Source organism: Dryas octopetala, chromosome 7 (genome assembly GCF_963921425.1).
Source record: "Dryas octopetala chromosome 7, drDryOcto1.1, whole genome shotgun sequence".
In the NCBI taxonomy this organism is placed as follows: Eukaryota; Viridiplantae; Streptophyta; class Magnoliopsida; order Rosales; family Rosaceae; genus Dryas; species Dryas octopetala.
In genome coordinates, this window is record NC_141372.1 from 1,714,079 (window position 1) to 1,738,488 (window position 24,410).

The following is a 24,410-nucleotide window of genomic DNA, read 5'->3' on the forward strand; positions in this document are numbered from 1 at the left end:
ATACTGGTATAATCGTTAGACATGATTCACTGCTGAATAGTACATGACTAATGTGACATGCTCTTAAAATGAGATGTCTTATGTGTTGTGGGTTTTATTTTATTGTGAGAATACGTTTTATAAGATATGTTCCGTAAAATGAGTATAGGGAAATTTTTAATATGATCATAACACTGTCACATAATGTTATTAATCAAAGTATTATAAAATTGGTGAATGACAAATTTATACTTTTAATGTATAATATATAATAATTAATATACACATATAACATATATGTGTTCATAACATCATGAAACAATGCAACTGTCATACCTACTAATTACTCTCATTATGGATGAGTCACACGGAACTGAGCTTTTGCTTTATTTTTCTGCAAAACTAGTATTAAGTTAAAAACTAAATCTTTGAAGACAAAGTAAAGAGAAAAAAGAGCATAGAATTAGAGAGAGATTGTCTTTAAAAACTCAAATTTGAGCCTAATACTAGTCCTGTAGAGTAACAAGCCATGAGATCCAGTCCCAAGTCTCGGAATTTAGCAATTTGGACCCTAACTCGCTCTAAATAAAATTTTGACTATAAAGTTATTAAAGTGGCAATTCAATGGTTGAGGAACAGAAGCTATCTACGTTATTGCCTCACCTGCACCTGGAAGTTCGTTCTAGAAGACTGTACATGAAAATAAGAGCATGCCCGTCAACCATGGTCTCTCGTACAGCTGGATATTTTGACATATTCCACGCACTTCTAAGTTCTAATAATCTCTTCATATCTTGCGTTATATTCACTAATGTGGGAGTTGATATTTTTTATTTTTTACATGTATAAAAGGAACTATTGTTAAAACACAATCACAAAATGCGTGCATATTAAACTCTTCAAACAATTCTGGCCATTGTCTTAATAATTAATATTAACCTCATATTAACTAAAGGGAAAAAAATTACAAGAATCCAGGTAAAATCATGAGAATGTCACGACGACACCAAATAATGAACTTGAATTTGCTCATATATTGTGCATGTGTTTAATTTACGTTCATATATCAACATATGATGAGAGACATATAATAAAGTTCTTGATACAAAAAAGACACAATTAATCATAATTTAAATGAATGATGCTTTAGATATATAGTATAGGTGTGACCACAATATCATTACATAATGTTATTAATCCACATGTTATATAATACAAATAAATAATAAATTTATATTTTAAGATATAATTTTATTAAATATGTATGTGTTATAACATAAATAGATTAATAATATCATGCTACAGTGTTACGCACACCCATAAATTACATGGTATATAAGTCATATGACTTTCTAGTTTATTCCATTAACTAAAAATTAACATTTTAAAATTGAATGAGAGATAAAGATTAAAGGACATATACGGTTGAGAATTTGTCTAATTATAACAGTACCGAGAACGGTATATGAAAATTTCATCTCGTACGGCTCAAACAAAAAAAACCAAATACGCTGTATATGTTGAAAGTATCATCAATATATCTGAGATATCATGAGTACATCGCGGGTTGATCATGGAAGTTTCCAGGAAAGGACGGCAGAGTAGGAGTAGACCGTGGGGTCTACAAGAATAAGTTGATTAACCGCCAGTGAGGAAGCACCACGTGGCAAGCTTCAATAGTTTAACCGTGGTTAAACTCACCTCACGCTGCGGAGCAGCCCTATAAATAGGGGAGGGCTCTCCCAACTTCAATCTTGAGTAGTCATTAAGGAACGATAGAAGACTCGCTGGTGACTCGCTGCTCTGGTCGTCCCAGAGAGCAATAGGTTAGAACTTCCAACTCAGTGAACTCACTATCCAGCTCTTACAAATTTACCATCCGTCGATTATTTTATATCACATCCTAATTCTATTTGTAATACATTAATTTGATAATCACTATTATTTTTGGCTTTAAATAAAGTATGAATTAATGGTTTTTCTTAATTTGGAGTTGCTGAACTTTCCTGGGATATTGTTTTCTGGTGTTCTGTTATTCTTTGCTTGTTTTTTTATCACTTTTTGATGTTCCTATATAGTTGAATATATCAAACCTTTGTTTGGTTAATGAGAAATGAGTAAAGAGAACAATGGGACTTTTGTTTTCGTGTTTTAATTCTATTTTACGTTTCTTGAAAATTGGAATTAAAGTGTAAATTTTGTAAAGTCAATGGGGTTGTGTTAGGTCCGGTCCGGTTTTCAGTGGAGGTCTTTGTTAATTTTCTTGAGACCCAAATAGTAAGATTCGGAATTATGAAATATAATCTTCTTGTTGCTGTGATAGATTCTGAAGTTGATCAATATGAGTTTTTGACTATTTAATGCAGACGGGTTGCTTCTGGTTATTGCAGTAATGTAATTTAATTTATGAATATTTCCTTTTTTGGATGGCAACCTTTCAATATGTTGAAAGATAAATTTCATTTTTCTGATTATTTTATGGTAATATTTAGTTGACAACTTCCTGTTTCTCAATTCATGTTTTTGGTCCTTCTTTGTTAACCTTCCTTTTGCAGACTACTCAGAGACTTAAATTCATCAGAATTTTGTTTCTCTCCCTCTCGATTCAGTTGCGATGTGTCCACAATCTGCTGCCCTTGCTGCTGATATTGGTTTTCACTGTACCAATGAGGAGCTCTGTATGTGTGTACAGAGAATAATGAGTGGATCCCCACTTCCAGGGAATGTGATTGACTATGTAAACCCTTACCAATACGTGCCCTCAAATTTACCTGGTATTTTTCATGTTTTTCAAATTTTCCTTCAATGTGGACTGTACTCCAAATTAATTTAGTTAGGTTGTTGATTAGTTGAGTTATTTGGTATAATATGAGAGAGAGAGAGAGAGAGATACTATTTATATGCAGATGGTATTTGGTATTTATTCATTCACTCTAGTAGAACACTATTTTTATGCAGGTGGGGTTTGGTACTTATTCATTCACTCTAATAGAACACTATTTTTATGCAGGTGGTGTTTGGTACTTCATTCACTCAAATGAGAACAAAGATACAAATCTTGGATACTGGAGGGCCAAAGGAGAGGCCTGCAGAATATTCTCAAACTCTTCAATCACTGGTTGGAGAACTACTCTTGAATTCTATGAAGGCCAAACCCCTCATGAATGTAAAACCAATTGGGTGATGCAAGAGTACTGGATAACTCAGAATAGGTTGTCTGAAAACAGCAAGTCAAAGGTAACTAATGGAATCTTCCAATCCCTGTATGAGTTATTAATGAAATGTTCCATTTATTGTTCTCTACCCAACCTGCCAGTCAAATGCCAGTTTGGTTGGATAATGTGCAGGAAGCCCGCTTGCTTTGCAGAGTCTTTCTTGGTGATGATGGACAAAAATCAAACTGCAAACAGCTTCAGGAAATGGTTAATTCTGATAGTGCTAGTCACTCAACTCAATTAGTTGTTCCACATGCAGAAATTTATACTGGACAAGGTTCCACAAGCAGGCCTCAGGTTTGTTAGCATCCTGGTCCTTCTGCCAGTTTGGGTTATATTTTGCAGTATTCTTACTTTCATGTTGAATGTAGATTTGTTTGGCTCCAGTTGACATATGCAGCTGATTTTGGTACATATTTTAATTTCTCTTGAACAATATTCTTTGTTACCGGCTTTTATATGGAATCAGAATTCATCAGTTTGGCCATTTGCATAAATATGGAAATGATTGCATTCATCTCTGAGATTTTCAGAAACAATTACTGCTAAATGCCTTTTAAAGTTCAAACTATGTGGCCATTAGTTGGGATTTTCTTTAAAGTGTTAGGGGGAGAAGTTCTGGTTTTAAATAAAGGCCACATTTGGTGTCTAGGATTGGATAAATTTAAGGTATATTGAAGGAATAAATAGAGACTAACTTCTAACTTTTGTCCAAGTTGAAAGAAGAAGATGTATTAGTCATGAGGGAAACTTATCCCTTCCAATCCTTACAAAATGGTGAGGTATCAACCCCTTATGACTAATCCATCTTTTTCCTTCAACTTGGACAACATTTGTTAGTTAGCCTCCATTTCTTTCTTTAATATACCTTGAATCTTGTGATTTGACATATTCAATCCAATCTTGAGCACCAAATGAGGCCAAAGGGTATACCATCTGGAATATGTATTGTAAAATTAGTTGGTTATTAGTTGGCATATTAGTAACATGTTGACAGTTCTTGTGGTTATTATGGGACAGGGGTACAAGAATTTTTCATCATTCTCTCATTTGTTTTTCTTCTTACCACCATGTGGGTTGGAGGGGCTTCTCTATATACGTGTGACGGCTAATTATATCTTGTAGGTGAGAAAGGATAATCAAAAAGGAACATTGGTAGTTACAGAAAGGCTTCCAGATCATCATATAGAAATTATGCCTGAGACTGATTGCCTTTCCAGAGGCGACTACTTGGAATTGCTGGATCTTGATCAACCAGCATCTGTATCTTTTAGTTCAGATTCAAGTTGCTTGACAATGTCATCAGATGAATGCTTCGATTCTCTGGCTTTACTGGAAGACCTAGACCCTAAAAATAGACAAGACCCGGTGAACAAGAATGCAGGTTGCAAGTTTAGCATTTCTGCATCTATAATACCTGATGAGTTGGTCATGTATCCAGCCTCTTCAGGTACATAAAAATATGCTGTTTTCCAATAGCTTGCTAATTGTTTCTTCCTTCTGTTACAGGAAGCCTAAAATACTCTTTTTCTTTGTTAATAGGATCTTTCAACAAGTTTCCCAGTGAAGAAAGGGTCAAGATTCATTCTTCAATTCCCAGTTCAGCTGTTTGTGGTAAGATCACAGAACAGACTTCAAAGAATATGAGGAGAAATCAGAAACCAGACAAGAGGAATGAAGTTCCATCAAATTCTCATAATGCTGCTGCGTCAGGCAGTAGCCATATGGCAGCCCCAGAAGAAAAAAAGAAAGCTGCTGTTGGCAGAACCAAAAAGCTTAAGAAGAAGTATTTCTGCTTCATGCCATTTTAGATCCTCTTTGCACTCTATTCTGCTCGTGTATTTATGTATATAAGTGAATTGCATTAGCAACCATATAGATGATTATGACTCAGGGAAGGCTGTGGGGGTATATGCATTCTTGTTCAAGTAATTGATATATTTACAAAGCTTAGAGTTTAGAGGTAGGTTCAGGGTTGAAGAATGAAGGATAGGTCACTGATATTTGAGGAGAAAAAGGGTAGGAGAAATCTCTTCTTAATTGTAATGTTCTAAATATCTTTTGGGACATTTTTGTAGAATGCAAACTTCTTTCTGCTATTGTTTGTTTGATGAACACTCAGGCCCAAAGAAGCAATCTAAAGCCCAATAACGCATCACCCACAAAAAAAAGGTTGTAATAGGAATCAGAATAGCAAATGGGACTCTGTTATCCCAGTTTTTTTTTTTTTCTCTGTTTTTCTAATAAATTAGTACAAGTCTGGCAATGGATTAGTGTTCTTTGATTTCATTTTCACCTCTATGTCTTCCACCTCCTAAAAATGTTTTGTAATAGAGTTTAACTGTTGCTGTATATAATCCAAATTCCAATGTCCTAACGAACACAGCTCCCGGTACCCACCCACCAAAAAATATATATATATATAACTAGAAACAAGACACTGACCATTGACCTAATGTATATTCTGTCACATTTGTTTTGCTCAAATTTGGCTTTGGAAGTCAAGCCCCCCAAGTCAGGAAGCATCTAACATGCTTTTGAATTTGACGGCTACCCATTCAACTTCAATCTACGTTCTTTTACTTTCGTTCTCTCGCTCAACATTACTCCAAACTCCATAGTTCATTTATGCATCTTCAATGTACAGTCATACCACATAGCTATGCAATCATCCATTTAAAACTTTCTCACGAAAAATTTAATATGTCTACATTTGAGTGGATGATCTCACGGTTATTGTGATCCGACTGCCCCATTGAAGACTTTGTCCCTCTCTTTCTTATAAGCATATTTATAATTTCATAGGAAGCCATAACCAATCAACCATTGCAATGCGAATGAGCAACATACAATGGTCCACATGACGAACAATGCATGATGGGCTTCTGGTAGTTTTCCCCCACAAGATCACTTGTGCAAATGTAATCCCAATGAGACATGAGAGAGAGAGAGAGAGAGAGAGAGAGAGAGAGAGAGAGAGAGAGAGAGAGAGAGAGAGAGAGAGAGAGAGGGGTTGGAATTTCTGTTTTGGGGGAGACAAAATATTAGGTGTTGTTGTAGATACACTCCTCCTAACATAATAGAATAGATACTTCTATTCATTTTATGCACATATTACGAAACAATCATTATATTACCATTATTGCATATTATATCATATGGTGTCGGCCTCTCGGGCCATATATTTTCTAGAATATATATATTTAGTGTTCATTCATACTTTATTTAAGGATCTTCACGTAATTTATAATATAATTTTGTCATCAAATGATATTAAGTGAAGGGGTCAAACTCAAAATTTGGAGTATGGGAGTGTCTTTAACTACTAGAACACAATCCATTCCCATATAATTTACAATTTTAGTGGACATATGATGTATTTTAGTGGACATATGTGAAGAGTAGAAGACAGATAGTATTCCCATTTGAATTCATTTTTTATTATTTGTTATTTGGGATAGTCGTTATGTTGAATGCATAAAATTGTTTATTAAGTCACAGAAACGAGTGTGAACTTTAAAGATGTTTAAAGTATTGCACAAAACTGGCAAAACTTGCCATATTTGTTTGTGCCTTAGGCTTCATAATTGCAACTAGACAGAATTGGGCTGTATCTGAAATTTTTGCTAAAATTTGGACACAACTGTAGCAGACTGTCAGGTTATTGTTAGTGCACGACAACCAGTAGTCATCGGAACACTCACAAATCACTAAGTCATTCGCATTTGACACATATACATAAGAGAGCTTCGAGATGAACCAAACTGATTGATGGAATGATGGGTCACAAATTTTTATTAGCCCATTTAATCACTGTTTTTTCCTACTTTTTTTTTTTTTTTTTCTTGTGTTATTTCCTTTACAACGAGGAATAAAAAATTATTAATCATGGGTGTATACAGTATATATATATGTATATTTTTTTGAGTTACTTCCTTTTCTTTTCTTTTTGGCCACTGAGTTACTTCCTTTTCAACTAGGAATAAATAAAAACAAATTTACTGATAATGGATTTATATACTTATTTATTTAATCTCGTGTTAAGTCCTATAATAAGTAATATAAAAATAATGCATATGTACACCCATTATATAAAAATTTCACTCATAAATAAGAGCAATAATAAAGTAGTTTATATGGTGGAGCCTTATGTCTTGTCTGCTTTAGCTTCCTATCACTCCTCCTGTCATGGGCCTCCTACTCCTACATATTTCACAACGCCAACTTCCATTCTTTTGTCCCATACCGACAATACCAGTATGAATGAAAATATATAATGTTTAGTATATTTAAATAACATTTTAAATACCCATATAAAATTTTAAAAGATTGAAGAGTAGCTAATATGAGTTTAAGACAAGTAAAACTTTCATATAATGAAAAAATATATGCACCTATTATTTATATCTCTCTCCTTACGGTAATCATAAATAGTTACATGAATGTATACACCTTTTTTTTTTTTTTGCCAATATGAATGTACACACCCTCTTATAAGTTACTCTTTTGCAAAGTTAATGGAGTGGGTAACGTAACCGATAAGGACTGCGAACCTCTGTCTACCAGTCGCCACGTAAAGACAAATCATAGTGTGACTATTATTAGCTAAAAAACACTCCTCGAATTAACTCTACGCTGCTGCATTGCACTACTATTTTTTTTTTTTTTAAAAGAAAGTTTACTGCACGACCCACTTGATACAGTGCTGCGCTGCTCTATGATATATGATGGAGTGGTGGTGGGGGTCATGAGCCTATTTTCTCTATTTTTCTTTTTATTTTTTAAAAGAAAAACGAAAATTTTGAATTGCATTTTTGTCCCTTTGTTTTAGGCTTTTATGCCGAGGTGTCCAAAAGGTCCACCTCTCTTTCAACTTTATGATCATTACACATGCTATAGCCTATAGGAGCATGTCTGCTTTTCTTACTACTATATATCCATATATCCAATCGAACGGCTGGATTAAACTCCGGACAATCGACGACAACCATTGTGGTCCTTCCAAATCCACGGCTGGCAATGCCTGGTTCTGGCGGGAAAACGCACCCTCCTAAAAGAGGCAGATGGATACGTTTTTCTTATTTATTTATTTTATTTTTTTGGTCTTTATTTATTGTTTGGGTAAGTAATAAGTGTTGTTTAATGTGTGTGACGGACAGATGTACAAGTGGGTATTCCAATTCCCATGTCGGATAAGACAACACCGACGGCAGGTAGCGACTAGCGGGTCCTCCCAGATTAATTTCGGGTTTCCGTTACGTCCCCAATCCCACGTAACGTTTTTGGTTCTTCCTCTTTTGTGAAATTACTTAATCGCCCTTTTCTCTTTTATTTTGTTTGAAGCAGCACCACCGCAGCTGTTTAAAGTTGATCCCAATTTCATGGTAGCTAGCTTAAATTTTTGTTTTGTTTTGATTTGAAAATGCGAGTGCAAGTGACCCCATTACAAGATACAAATATCACACTAAACAAAATAAATTTCAAGGCCGCAAGGCTATACTAGATCTAGAGATACATACTAAACACAGAAAAATAAGAAAATTGTCTAAATTAAATTGAAAAACTCACTTTTATAAGAAGACAAGAAAAACCATCACTTTTTAACACATCCATAGAAAAGAAAAACATGTAAGACATAAGTGTGAAAAGCACTAAAACAAAACAAATAAAAAAAATCCCACAAACTATCCTAGAAATTTGCTTTATAATCATAGAACAATAAAACCGTCATTATGCAACGCTTTTACGAAAAAGGAAAATATAAGAGACACCTAATCCAAATAACGTTAAAGACTAAAGAGAGAAAAGCATGTCTCATATTTACCTGAAAATTCACTCCCTATTAGAAGAAAAAAAAAACCATTATTCTTGAGCACACCCACGATTAAAGAAAAATATATTATTATAACTTTGTAGCACTTAAGGTGGTTTTTTTAAACATTTTATGGTTAATTCGAAAAAATATTAGCACTAAAAAGACAAATAACATGGTTAATTCGAAAATAAATTAACATTAAAGAGACAAATAAAAAACTCAAACTAGTTTTAAAACTCACTCCTTCCTTAGAGGAACAAGGAAGAGCATCATTTTATGTGAAGAGTTCTTTCTCTAAAACCAGCCACCAAACGATTTGTTTGATTTATTTAGCCGCAAATTCATGACTATCATAGATCAAATATTACTAAACACCTAACCAACAAAAAAACAAGTAAAAAATTTGTTAATCTATAAATATTAAGGATCATATTAAGTATTAAGTTATTAACCCAATTCCCTTCCAAGATTTTGTTAACTTTTTATAATGTATTATTAGTATTAGAGTTAAGATAAGAAACATTGCCCCACAAAACCAATATAACTAATTATTAACCTTTTTTTGGCCAACAGCATTATATTAACCTTAAATTGACACTTTGACAGGGAACACAAAATCCAAATCAGTCTCTTGATTTTCCATCCGGAGTCTTCACCATAGAGTTTCTATTATTGTGGACTCATTTATTGAATTTTGACATAGTTTAAAACTTCAAATTCAAACCACGCGTGATAGACACATGACATGATGACACATCGCATGCAGAAACGGAAAATAGACAGCAGGGCAACTCCAATTCTAGACCATCAGAAAAAATCCTGAAAAAGGAAGAGATAAGGGTACTTTCGTCATTTCACTGAACACCACTATCTCATTCACCTTCAGTCAAACGGTCAACCCCCAGTAACTCTCCTTCAAAATCCAAACCGCTAGTGGTATTGCATCATGCCGCAACCTCAGTTTAATGTGTAAAACGCATAATTATGGAGGCCTCCAAAGCTGTACGTGGCGCCCTCCCATTGGTCAGTTGCGGGTCTCCGGGATTCATAGCAACACACCAATAAACAATACCAGTCACTCTCATCCTCTCTCTCTTTCTCTCTCTCTCTCTTTTTTTCTCTGTTTCTGTGTTTTTTCTCTGCAAAAACTCCCGAATTTCGCACAAATTTCCCTCCTTTCTGCCTCCAAAACTCCCAAATACGCACTGAGCAATGCACGATCTTTCGTTCAAATGCAATTTTGAGTCCTAACACCAAAGTTTTCACCTTGTTATTATTCATTCATTGAGGTCGAGCCGAAATGTTTGAGGCAATGGAGAGTTCGGTCAATGGCGGCTTCTCACACTTGCAGAGTTACGGTGACAGCAGTGAGGAGGAGCTCTCTGTGCTTCCTCGTCACACCAAGGTGGTGGTCACTGGGAATAACAGGACCAAGTCCGTCCTTGTGGGTCTGCAGGGAGTGGTCAAGAAGGCTGTGGGGCTAGGCGGGTGGCATTGGCTGGTGATTCCTCAGTCTATTTCGGTTTTTGGGGAAATGGGTTTTAGATATTGTGCTCTATCTATGCCTTCAATTTTTTTTCTTACATTGTGTTTTGTTTGCATTTTGGAAATTTGGGTTTCATTCGAACTGTTTTAATTGACAGTGTTTAAGCAATGCAGGTCAATTTGATTGTTTCCGGGTTTGGTGTTTATTTACTGTGCTATTGTCTTCTCAGTAATTTCTTTTGGTCAGTCTGTTCAGTTTTTCAGTGCTTCTCTGGTTCATTAAAACTTTTGACTCAGAATATTTATATGATGATTTTTATCCCGTATTCTATTTAGCTGGTTGTTTCCTGTGAATTTCCCATATCATGGTGCTACATGTGTAAATTTGCATGAATTTAGATGTCTTTGGAAGCAATAAGTATTAATTTTGAGTTATGGATAAGAGCTTTCATTGCATGTTTCATTTTGTGAATGGATCTGGGGATTTACTAGAATTTTTCTAAGGTGGGATTGGAAATTGGGATTTCGATGGGGTTTTGTTATTATTTTGGTTCATTTAAAGTTATTTTTCGGATTTTATCCGATTGGTTTTAGGGTTTTGTGTTAAGTTAATACTAGTAGTGGATGTTTTTTATTGCATGAATTTAAGATGGTCTTCTAGAATATAAAAATTTGGATTTTTATTTGTTTTTGTAGTCAATTTTTAGTATTCATGATTTGGTTTGAAGGAGGATCGCTCTTAAATTTATTTTCGTTTTAGGTTTTAACGTTTTTATTCCGCTCAAATTGCGGACTTCGTTGGCTTAGTAAATTACAGTTTGGGAAAAAATGGTCTATTTTCTTTTTTTCTTGTAGCTTGATGCTAGTTCTTGCATCTGCAACCCTTGACGTGAAGATGTTTAACAGTTTAAGGGTAATATTTGTAAAATTCTAGAACTGTATTGTTTCCTGGGTTATTGATGAATTTTACAAATTATGTTTCAATCTAATTCAGGGATTATGTGATTGTGACTTAATTTCATAGAGATTGGCTTTTCTGTTCTTCTATATCTGATGTTCTCTTTGAAAATGTGAAAGCTAGTATGATACTGTGATGGGGTTAGTTCCTTTTTATTGATTTGCTAGTTCGTTGATGAGGAAGGTTCCCCCCTCTCTTCCCTTTTGGGTAGTGGGGGTGCATGATTACTGCTTTTCATTGTTTATTTGACCTTTGAAATCTACTATTTGAACTACTGTAAGCGTTTCTCAATCCCAGTTTTAGCCAGGAAATTTAGTACTCTCACGTTGATTTATTTCTGATTTTGCAAAATGGATTTTATAGGGATATCTATATTTCTATTCATAAACAGATTGATTGGTTCACCTAGAATGGGGTTTGTGCTTCTCTTTTTTCTTCATGAACCTGAAGGTTGACCATGAATCTGTTCATCTTTTTCTATTTCATTAGGCATTTGTGGTATGCATGAGAATGGGTTATTGTTTCCTGGGTTATTGATCTGTTCATCTGTTCATCTGTTTCAATCTAATTCAGGGATTATGTGATTGTGACTTAATTTCATAGAGATTGGCTTTTCTGTTCTTCTATATCTGATGTTCTCTTTGAAAATGTGAAAGCTAGTATGATACTGTGATGGGGTTAGTTCCTTTTTATTGATTTGCTAGTTCGTTGATGAGGAAGGTTCCCCCCTCTCTTCCCTTTTGGGTAGTGGGGGTGCATGATTACTGCTTTTCATTGTTTATTTGACCTTTGAAATCTACTATTTGAACTACTGTAAGCGTTTCTCAATCCCAGTTTTAGCCAGGAAATTTAGTACTCTCACGTTGATTTATTTCTGATTTTGCAAAATGGATTTTATAGGGATATCTATATTTCTATTCATAAACAGATTGATTGGTTCACCTAGAATGGGGTTTGTGCTTCTCTTTTTTCTTCATGAACCTGAAGGTTGACCATGAATCTGTTCATCTTTTTCTATTTCATTAGGCATTTGTGGTATGCATGAGAATGGTACTTAAGTTCCAATGAATGAATCTGCAGGTTCTTACAAATGGCATAGAAGTGAAGCTTCAGAGGAATGCCCTTAGTGTGATTGAAGCTCCTACTGGTAATGAGGAAGATGATGACCTTGATTTTGAAAATGTCCAGTGGAATGGATCAGATATGGGTGAGTTTCATCATGTATCTTAAAGTTTGTCAGTTGCACCAAATTCTTGTTATGAATCTTTCTGAGCCAGCCGGAACTACAATTCGTATTACATAGTGGGTTTCGTGAACCCACTAATACTATTTCATCCTTTGCTTGTGTTGATCTGCTTTTCAAAAGGATGATTTTGAAAGGCAATCTGAATAATGACTGATATGATTTGTGGATGACTAGAGTACTATTAGTTGTGTGACTGCAACTGTGCATGCCCTTTGGATATGGTAACATTGCTTCATTAGAGAGTCCCTAATGCTATCATATTTTAATTAACTGTTTTCCGGAACCTCATTTAAGTGTGGACTTGGAACAGTATGATTTCTAGAGAAAAGTAGTTGAAGTTGGTACATAGGATCCATTGTGTCTTTGCCTTTTACTTTTCCTGTTTCTAAATAAAAGCTTTATTGTCTCTCTTATTTATCCTTTCTTTGTTGATTGGCCCCACCATGCTTTCTGATTGTGCTTTTGTTATTTTTGATTCCCAGCATCCGATGACACTCAAAAGTCCCACAGGTCAAGGCATAGAGTGCATAAATCATCTGGATCATCTCACAAGACTATGTGCAGATCTTTTTCCTGTGACTCTCAATCTAAGGGTTCTATTTCTACTCCTCGAGGGTCCACGGTAAGTAACATGCGATACCCTCTTGTTGACTTTAACTATTTTTTTCATAGACAGAAAGATATTTGTCAAGGTGTCCACATTGTTTGTAATCATAAAATATCTCCTATTCAGAAAATTGACCTTGGAAAACTGGAGATGGCTGCATTATGGAGATATTGGCGACACTTCAATCTCGTGAGTACTTATACCGGCCAAGATTGAATAATTTGTTCCATACTTCTAGTTGCACATTTATTTATGTTCTAAATGGTTGTTTCTAGGTGGATGCCTTCCCCAACCCATCAAAAGAGCAACTAATAGATGTTGTTCAGAGGCATTTCATGTCACAGGTACTCACACAAATGCTTGCCTTGTTCTTCTTTTTCTACTTCTGAATGTATAAATATATTGTGAACTTTGAGCTGTACATGCCAGATTTGTTGACAATGTTATGAAATTTCGGCTATTATCAGCTTTTTAATAATATGAACAACCATTCAAAAATTTTGTATTCTTGGTGCAGCAAATCGACGAGTTGCAGGTGATTGTGGGGTTTGTTCAGGCTGCGAAGAGACTGAAGACTGTGTGCAAATGACAGGGATAGGAGAGTGATGTTTGAGTTTGGTAGTCGACGCTAACAGATACCTGTACCCAAATCTTGTCCACTCCCCTATTATTGTGATATCTGTAACATATTTATCCTCCAGGCTTGTTTATGTTTACATGTTGGTTCGTAGGTTAGTATTTACTCTGTTTTGGAGTTATAGAGGTAATCTTACCTTTTTGGTAGAGCAGCATAGTTATGTAGATATTTAATGTAAACTGGTGGGAAGACCTCTCTGAGAAGACCCTGTGGCTTGCTTTCTAAGCTTGGTTGAATGTATTGCTGACTGGGGAAGTGGGTTTTCCTTAAATGTATATATTCTTAGTTCTCAACCATCATCTTTGTTTAGCTTCTTCTAGATTAATGTATTCTCTGATATTTTTTCTGTGGGTATATGCATACATTGTCTAATATTGAGCCAACTCTACGTACCATGATTATGAATACCACATGGTTTGCTGCTGCATTGTCCTTGTCTCCTTGACATGTTTGGAAAACATTGTCAAAGCTTGGGTTTTGTTTTCTTGGTTGGAGCTGAGAAAACTAGTCGTTTTTAACTGTCACAAGGCGTGAACTCCTTAAATATGGGCTGGTTAACGTTAAGTTGATTAGAAAACTCACTACTTGGTAATTCAAATACTAGTTAGCCTTGGCATCTCTTTAGTGTCAAATCACGCACATGGTTGGAAAATTCTATTTAGGATGCAAAGAAAGAGAAAGAGGGAAACGTAAAATTATGAATTTGTAAAAGTTTGTCCATATTTCAAGACCTTCTTTAGTAGTGTTTGTATTGTATACAATATTACAAACATACAAATATAAATAAATTAAGATGGAAGAATATATATTCTAGTAGTGAATCGGTCAACATTCAAGATTTAAAAGTGTGATCCTTGTTTAGGGTCATCAAATTAATCTTACAAACTTTTTATATACTTGAATACTATGTTAGGCTTAAGCAATTTATATAAAAGGTTGAAAACTCCATTTTATTGGTTTGCCTTAAATTCATAGAACCTCAGAGTCGACCCTGTGCGGTTGTTGTATTATAAAATTTTCTTCATATTTCATTATTCATTGTAATGCCTTTTCATACCCATGGACAAGGTATTAGTGATCCATCTTTGTCTATACGTCCTACCAAGTAAAAATCAGGAGATTTGATATCAAAACGGGTCCCATTTATATTTCTGTCCTATCCATTTCGACCCGTAGAGAGAGAAAGAGAGAGAGAGATGAGCAATACGCCAACACCAAATGACCAAACCAAACCAAAGGTACGTACACAATGTAGGGTCATGCTTCCCAGTTCCCACAATATATATCTCAGTGGTCAAAAGCCAAACTGACATCAAACTATCCTAGTCCCTTTAATGGAATATATTTGCCTTGCCTTAACTCATCAGTCATCAGACTCATCACCCCATTTCTTCACACTTGTTTTTATTATTGCACATGGAATTGTGTCAACTTTGTATCAAAAATGAATTTTAGAGGACCCAATGCAGTAATTTACTCTTTAAAAGGTCCAAGATGAATGCTTCTAACAATTAAAATGTTAATGTTATGTGGGACATTATTTGTCCTTTTGGTAGGGAGAGAAAAAAGGGGGTCCAATCAAATCTCTCCAAGAGAGACCACATATTGGATGGTTTAGTGGGTTTAGTGGACTTAATTGCATGCTTAGTATCATATATGGTTATGTCACATCTGTAGGTGGAATTATTAATATGTTTCCCTATTCCTACATGTTGAATGGGGATGAATGAACATTCCTTAGAATTAAAGCCTCGCTTCAGTCTTCACCTTTGGGAGATTTGAGATCTTAAACCAAATCCCACTCACTACGTTTCATGAGAATATGCAAGAGTCAATCTAGGCCATTACATATAGTCTATAGTAGCCGTTGAAATAAATTCCCACCGGAGTTAAAGGAAGGAAATTTAGCACGCAAAAAAAGTTAGTTGGAGGTTGGTGGCTTGGTTGGTCCACAACAAATAACTTATTCAACACTCATATTTTATCTATCTTTGTGGATATAAATACGTACATATTCGTTATGCTACAATGTAAGCAACGACCACCAAAGCCCTTTCTCCAAGTAGAAGCTAGTAAAATGCGGGGTGTGTTAGTGTTAGTGTTACTTTGGCTGCTACTTTTCTTCAATGCATTTGTACTTCATTTCTCGTATCCTCACAACGGCAACAACTACCGACCAAGAAATCCTCCACCGCCACTTAAGCCAAAGTGTAAACCACTTCTACCACCACGGCGGTTGCCGCCGCCACCACCACCTGCTTGGTTTTACTTCTACTCTCCCCCGCCTCCAAGTCCCCCATACGCTCCTCGCCATTCATCGCCACCATCACCACCACCCAGGCGTCCAAATCCTTGATGTGATTGTACCAAACTAAATTGTGTTCTAAGTGCTCAAATGGTGCATGCATTTGAGCACTTTAATTACAACTTATTTAGAGAATAATAATACGGTTAATGCCAATTATGTAAAGGCCATTATATATTTATTGTCCTTGCTTGTGAGTTGTGGCACCTTAAGTGTTTGATGAATGATGATAATATGTTGTAGTTGGTTTTGAGATTTGCTGAATTCAGAGGGAATTAGTTTTAAGTGCATAAACAAACAGCCAAACAGGTGAAAGAAGAGCCTATTCCAATTTTATATGTCATTTCTAATGTTTTTTTGAGGCTCGTTATCCGTGTTATTCCCAACACGTTTAAGTACAGTCCAGATTTATTTGTTTGTTAAAATATTTTGGGCTACTCCTACCGTTAGCTTAATTCAAATTACAGAGGCCCAACTAGAGGAGAGCTAGAGAGGCTTGTTTGCTCTGGACCCAACACAACAAAGAAGTCAGGTTGGCTTGGGCTCATAGCCAAAACTTAATGAACATCCACTGTTTTCTCGCTGGGCCTCAACTCACTACCACTCCCCTTACTTACAATCAGTTTCCTTCATTTATCAACTTCATGTTTTCTTTATTTCCAAGTTGTTTTAACAACTCACCAACTAAACTGCAACTTAGTTTGTTTTTTATTAATTATCTTATTTTGTCACTATGCCAAAATTTTAATGGGTAATGCTCTATGAGTCATTCTCTCATAATGAGGTTCGATTTACAACACATGAAATTCATCGCATTGTAAAAAAATGTCCCATAAGGCATATCTATTAACAAATTAGTGATTTTTTGTTATGACTATAATTTTTTACATTACATGCCTCGGATACCACACATCTAGTCATATAATTTGTAGAAAATTAAACTTTCTAAGATTAAATTTTAATTATATGTATTTTATTGCCTTTAGAAATATCAATCGAACTCATAAATATCAATGATGATGAAGCATGCCATCTATATATATAAAATGATTTTTTTTTTCCACTAATATTGTCATTTGTCCATGCATGACTCATTGTCCATACATACCTTGGGGAAAGCTTGAACTTCTATGGACTGATTCTATAAAGTCATTCTTCTAATCAGAATGAAACAGGGTCCTTTAATTTGGTCAAAGTTTCATTTTAGATCCCACAAACGTGGGACGTCTTTATGTTCAATCAATTTGCCACTACACCAATTTGCCCTCTTATTAATTCTTAGTTATGTGAATTAATTAGCCAATTAACATCTTGGTCAAAAATCCATCCGCTTTACCACATTTGATCTTAATATTCAATCCAAGCAACTTCTTTCTTTCCCTGTGCTCTTTTTCCACTTACACCGGCTAAGGAGGCATTAGTTTTGCCACTATCTTTTACATGCATATTATACAGAAAGTGGTCTGTCCTCTGTTACAGCGTGTAAGAATTGGAGATTAATTTTGATCCAATCATTTTCGTGCTGGCACTTCCATGATCCTCAACCTATTTATTATATATGTGTTAGCTTTTTTGCTTTCAGATATTTTTTGTTAACATTTCTGGCTTTTAGCTATGGGTTTTCTGTTCTCAACTTTTTATTGGAATTAATTATAATATATTGGATCACATAGCTAGCTTGTTTTGGTCCCATTTTCAATTTTCACAATCAACCAGCTACTAGGAGCTACCCTGCTACCCAACAATGAATTTTTTGAATTTCATTTTTATAATATTAATGAGATTATGTTACTTAATCAATGATTCATTTCTTTGACCACGTACAGTTGAATATGTTTATACTTGATTCTCAAGCAAAGCTTTCTACTTTTACTGTTATTGCTTGTCTTTTAAATCTAAGAAAATGGGGCATCGTAATTCACTACTTTATAATAAAGTAGGCTGTCTAGTGTCTTCTGTGTCAAAAATTTGAAAATTGTTGGAAACTTTTTCATAGGAAGCAATGTAATAAATTGAAAGTAAGCTACACGAATTGTCATCTCTAATTATATTACAATAAATCTATTTTTGTTAAGGCTAATTAATATATATCTCTAGCTAACACACGTACTTCAATTCATGTCAGTTAATTGGTTTTTCAAAAATTTAAACGGTGAGAATTAAAGTGGGCTAAAAATATATATTAAGCCAGCATTTATACACTAAATTAACAATGGATAAAGATGAACATTCTTAGTTAAGAATATATATCATAACCATGGCATCTGAATCGATCCTTTTTCGCTGATACGAACCTATGACGTAATTGTAATCTTGAAAGAAAGATTCAACCGCCTAAATGCCTAAATGGGGCTGCTGCCTCCCATTTTGGGTAGACAGGGATTTCATTTCAGCTTGAATATAAACCAATATAATTAAAACTGTATCTCTGCAGCATCTACCAAGCTGTATATATACGTGAGAGCAAGTTGAGGAATATATAAAGATTCCTTTAGAAAAAAAGGCTAGATAGCTTTGTTTACCTAAAACACTTAAAATGTACGAAGATAACATTTTTTTTTTTTTTACGGAAAATTATTACACGCAAATTAAGTGTATGTGACAAGAAATTAAATGCATGGCTAGATGAATAAGGCATATATTTTTACAACATTATCCACAAAGAACTCTGTCTACGGATATAAATTCTCCCAAATCCAATGTCGGCATCATTTTTAATTAAGCTACTTGATGAAACTTCAATGGCTTAGTAGTCTAGCCCACTGCCCATGGTTACTTTTCACCCCAACTTGCATCACAATTCACAAAGTAACAACATATATATATATATATATATATATATATACAAGCATGCTATAAAACTAACTTGTCAGTAAGTTAATACAAAACTAACTGTCATGTTGGGCCCACTGCAAAATGTAATCTTAATATTCGAACCGTTTATTTTTTAGGCCCTACTTCAAAGATCATCCCTGTAAAAAATCTCCAAAATCGGAAGTCATTTAGTCATTTGATTATAACAACTATTTCTATGCTTTTATCGAAAACACTGATCGTCTATTTATTTGATCTGAATTAGATGCACATAATTTCCGATTTAGTTGATTTTTTGCAATGATGATCTTTGAAGTATGACCTAAATAATTAACGATTTAGATTATAAGATTAGTTATGTGGTGATCCCAAAAGCATGGTTAGCTTCGTATTAACTTGCTAACTAGTTAGTTTTAGAGTACTCCTCATATATGTATATATATATATAGGTCAAACAAAATGCCTGGTGGAATATCTAATATATGGATGTGTGACCTCATTAATTTAGTCTCAATCTTCAACCAAATGGATCCCACCCCCACCCAAAGTATAAAATCTTAAAAAGAAACAAAAGCTAGCAAGCTTGCACAATTTGTTGAGCGTGCGTAGCATTGACAATTTGACATGTATGGCAACTCTCACTCTGAGGAATATTTCGTAGCCAAATCTAATTAAAAGATTTCATATCCGAAATCAATCAGGCACGTATGTATGAAAACCTCAGAACTGTTTTCCAACATGTACATTATGAATGAAAATGAAATCAAGCACGGTATATATATAGAGATGATCCATCGATCATATTTTGATATATACAACTTAATTCTCACCTGCAGCTGAATCAGAAGCTGATTCTTATTGTATGATATTGACTTGCATGCCTCGTTTATATTTATCCGATTCATACATCATCATAGACTTATAGACCCATGATAGTGGTTTTGCCACCCCCACTCCTGTCAATTTACAACTGCATCCGTACAATATGCAATATTAATTTGTTTCTTTTTTTATGTTTTGTAATTGCTAGTGCGTTAGATTCGGACACCATTGAATGCAACAGAATTAATGAATATGAATCCCCACATGACATTATTGAAGTCAGAGTCAGAGTCAGAGTATATACGCAGTATTGATGCTTAATTAATTGATCTACACCCAGCAACTAATTAATTCATTAAGGTGGCTTAATTAAAAAGCCAATTATTTAATTTGTACCAATTTCACGAATTCATCAACGATCCAATTAGTTTTGATTAAAAAAGAAAAAATATATTTAATTCACACCCATTAAGAATTTAAGAGCTTTGCCCTGCCTTTTAGGTGTCGCATGCATAGTGGTGCATTAACAAAAAAAAAAAAACCTACTCCTTTCCTATGTCTTAATGCATGATGAGAGGCTAATTTTGTGCTGGACGTGACGGTAGCTTGGTTTGAACTTTTGAAAAAATATGTGAGGGGTTATAATATGCATATGACGTCCCTCCAAGTCTAGTGCTATTGATTCGCCAGATTCTATGAAGGCCATCAATAATATCCACAACCGACGTAAATGAATGAGCCGACATATATACACATGAATTTCTAGTTCTATTCATTAATATTAATTTAATTTAGTTATTGACCTAATTGATATCTTAATGCGTGCATGAGACTATAGAGCTCTGTTTAATTAAGGGGGATATGGTGCTAATTTTTTTTTTTTTGTTAAAAGAATATATAAGATAAGAATGATTCTTAAAAATATATATATATATATATGAAAGAAGACAACAGTATGAGTATCCAGACCAAAAAATTAAAAAACAAAAACAGTATGAGTATATATGCTTTTGCAAACTTCATCAAGGGCTGCTCTGATTCTATAATCCCTGAAATAATTAAGATAATTAACAATCAAAAGAAACCCTGATCGATATGATGGGTTAGTGGTTTCCTTGTATTTGCATCTCCTTTGGAAGGCACTAATCCCTCCATGACATTGATAGAGGCCGATTAATTATTTACGTTAATTAAAAACTACTAAAAATATATTATTCACATAACGTATATAATTAATAATTTTCATTGATTTTAAATGTGGACCACTTACCCCATCTAATAATCTTCCATGTGGAGATATTGTTATATGCATGGGTACTAAATTAAACTTAATGAGTCATGTACACGTACCTAGCTCAAATTAATAGAGAATAGCCCAAGTCACCGTCCGTCCGTCCCCTGCCATTGCCCGACGGTGTTATATGCCATATATGTGTTTAGTAGTGTCAACAACCTATGAACACTTGCAAAGGCCAAAAATGACCATATGGGGATATCGACATTTGCACTGAAATGATACATGTTTTTCTGGTTAGGACTGATGAATGTGTCTTTGGTCAACTTTTAATGATATATTTAGGTACATAGTTGAACTTCTAATTTATATACAATTGTTTTATAATATATGCTCCTATTATTCTAAAAGAAGAGAGAGAGTGTACGTGTGTGATTAATTGAGTGATTGAGTGAGTGATTGAGTGAGGAAGAAGAAGAAAAATACCAATTACCATAATTAGGATTAAATTAACACTCACCATAAATTATGATTAAACTCCAAAGAAAGCTAATTAATCCATATATATAACATAAAATCAGTGAACATTTAATTTTTTTATATAAGAATGCAACTGAAAGCCTTTTGTATTTTTCAAAAGGAAAAACAATTTTTTATTGTTCTTAATATTAATTGATTATAAGGGTTTAGGGTCGACCAGCAAATATATATTATTTTCAGGAAACAAGATTTTTATGCTCGTCATTTTGCACCAAAAAAGCCAGACCAATTATGACTTTATATATGAGTTAACATGGAGCACTAGCTCAATGCTCTCCACAGATTAATTTCCATACATGTTTTTGGATTGTGTTTGTCACAAAAGGATTGCATCATCCAACTTTTATGTCCCGCTCAATAATTATCTTTTTAACACACTTAGGTAGTCAGGTGTGAGCTAGGAAATTAGCTTATTTGATCATTAGTTCATCAATAGTAATTTACTAGTTGTTTATGAGAAATATCATAGGCTATAGACTAGCTAATAGAGGATTGGTGCTATTCATGTCTGGCACGCAGAGCTCAATGAATGATTGGAGGATTTTTTTCATTTCAAAATTATATTAATATATGGCGTTATCGTCCCAACGTGGACCTCACTGACCCACAAAAATAAGAGAAAAAAGGGAACTTAGTGGACCTCGTCGGAAAAAGGCATGCTTCTGTCACCAAAATGGCATCAGCATGCATGGTCCATTAGGTGGGGATTCCTTGCTTAACAATAGCTAGCTTAGCCAACACTAAAAATTTAGTGGGCTTACGTAAAAAATGTTAGACAAAGCTGGATTTGTGGAATCACCATATAAATAAGGAAACTTAATTAAACAAGATTTAATTGGCCAAAAAAGGAGACCCCTAAGTTTGGGAAGTGACGGCAAATAGGCAATGGTGGCTGAGTTTACACGCCAATTGTACCCCTAGTGGCAACAAGCACAACTGGAATGGTGTAATATGTGTGCAAATTGGCTACCATCTATAAGCAAAAGCAAAAGCAAGATTTAATTGGCCAAAAAAGGAGACCCCCTAAGTTTGGGAAGTGAAGGAAAATAGGCAATGGTGGCTGAGTTTACACGCCAATTCTACCCCCTAGTGGCAACAAGCACAACTGAAATGGTGCAATATATATATATATATATATATGTGTGCAAATTGGCTACCATCTATAAGCAAAAGCAAAAGCAAAGCAAGAATTTAGGAATTGCTGGGTTGCTTGGCTCACCACACGCATTGGGTGCATGCTAAAATGGGGGTAGTAGACTTCCACTGATCCACTTCCCACTGGTTTTAGCTAGCTAAGAATTTCAATGAGAATTGGAATCCAACACCCAAATCAATATGATTCACATGCCGGCCCCCCCCCCCCCCCCCCCCAATTTGTTTGGGATTCTAATTTAATTCCTTTATATGATTCTTGGGTGAATGCTTTATTTTCATCCTCCTAGCTAGCTTGTCATGGATGTCCTGCTTCATGAATAGTTATTTTCCATCTGATCTTAATTTGATAGAAATTCTCTTCCCTTTTCTTGGGGGTAATTAGGAATCTCCACCCCCACTTGATTTAAGAATCCAAAATTAAAAAATCCAAAATTGATCTCTAAATCAATTTTTAAAATTATTAACAAAATAGTAGTTTAATGGTGTTTCTCTTCTTAATATTATGAACTATCGCAAGTTTTAATTCTTCTCGTATAAAATAATTAATTTTCTTAATAAATGGTTAATTAACTTAACATATTCATACATATTGCTATAGTTAGTTTTTTGTGTGCATCGAAAATACTGCTAATTATTAGCTAGTACTAGTGGTGGCCGGTGAACCACGTTAATGAATAATGATTGATGATGACAACCTAAAGTAACCTTGTTATCCCGATCTTAATTTGCTATGTACGTAAATAGCACAGTCAGTACACTGTGTCACTGTACGTAATACATAATCCACCACCACACGAATTAAGTGGCCAGCTTGCTGCCCACTTAGGTAGTTGTCTTAGTACTACCTAATTAGGAGCTGCATAGATCAATGTGTTGATACATGCCAACTCCCTCCCAAGATTTAAGATATATAAATAGAAAATAAACCTGGTTTAGAAACCTAGTACTGATGTGACAAGGCTCTCATTCCAGACCAGTCCATTTCTTAGGGGATGTTTAGTTCATGTTTTGAAAGCTTAAAAATGTGAAAATAATTTCAATTCTATATTTCGTAAGTGCATAAAAATCATTAATTGGTTCATAAGAATATGATGTTCTCAAAATGAGAAAAATGAATTATTTGTCTCAGCCTCAGTTTGGTTTTTCCTTAATTTCCATGAAAAAACATTGACGATATTTTTTTAAGACTATTTTATCCTTTTTAATATTTAAAAATATCAACTTTATTCTAAAACTGATTTACTTTACCAACATTACCAAACACATGAATGCATAAGAATTGATTTTCTAATAATTCATTCTGCACACCAAAATGGACCCAATTTAATTGTCAAAATGAATAAATTTTTAATATGAATTTGAAAATCATGATAGAAAAGCCTCATATCATACATTCAAATCTAATACTGAAAAATTATATCTTAATATAGAAAAAATGACCTATATCACAGCAAACGATTAAAATTGTGAGTATACATGTGTGCATGGTATATAGATTTTCTTATGAATCCGACACACATGCGGTCCGGCATGTATGTGATTTCGAATGGAAAGGAAGCATACGCGTAAGCATATTAGGGTGGGAATTAAGAGGCCTT

At 34.5% G+C, this 24,410-nt stretch overlaps 2 protein-coding genes across 4 annotated transcripts; both read left to right on the forward strand.

Moving 5' to 3' along the window:
- Positions 1–1,728: 1,728 nt before the first annotated feature.
- On the forward strand, positions 1,729–5,489 carry LOC147278273 (uncharacterized). 3 transcript variants are annotated; one of them, XM_086252672.1, is made up of 6 exons: positions 1,729–1,805; positions 2,535–2,753; positions 2,990–3,216; positions 3,327–3,491; positions 4,320–4,644; positions 4,737–5,489. In XM_086252672.1, the coding sequence occupies exons 2-6, from the start codon at positions 2,594–2,596 to the stop codon at positions 5,003–5,005; spliced, it is 1,146 nt and encodes a 381-aa protein (XP_086108798.1). In that variant the 5' UTR covers positions 1,729–1,805; positions 2,535–2,593; the 3' UTR covers positions 5,006–5,489. The 3 variants fall into 3 exon arrangements, with proteins under 3 accessions (XP_086108798.1, XP_086108800.1, XP_086108799.1); XM_086252674.1 differs by having other exon boundaries at positions 4,320–4,578; positions 4,704–5,489; XM_086252673.1 differs by having other exon boundaries at positions 1,752–1,805; positions 2,589–2,753.
- Positions 5,490–10,102: 4,613 nt separating this feature from the next.
- On the forward strand, positions 10,103–14,235 carry LOC147278274 (histone deacetylase complex subunit). Its single transcript, XM_086250786.1, has 6 exons — positions 10,103–10,510; positions 12,533–12,659; positions 13,181–13,320; positions 13,432–13,494; positions 13,581–13,649; positions 13,823–14,235. The coding sequence occupies exons 1-6, from the start codon at positions 10,310–10,312 to the stop codon at positions 13,892–13,894; spliced, it is 672 nt and encodes a 223-aa protein (XP_086106912.1). The 5' UTR covers positions 10,103–10,309; the 3' UTR covers positions 13,895–14,235.
- Positions 14,236–24,410: the final 10,175 nt, after the last annotated feature.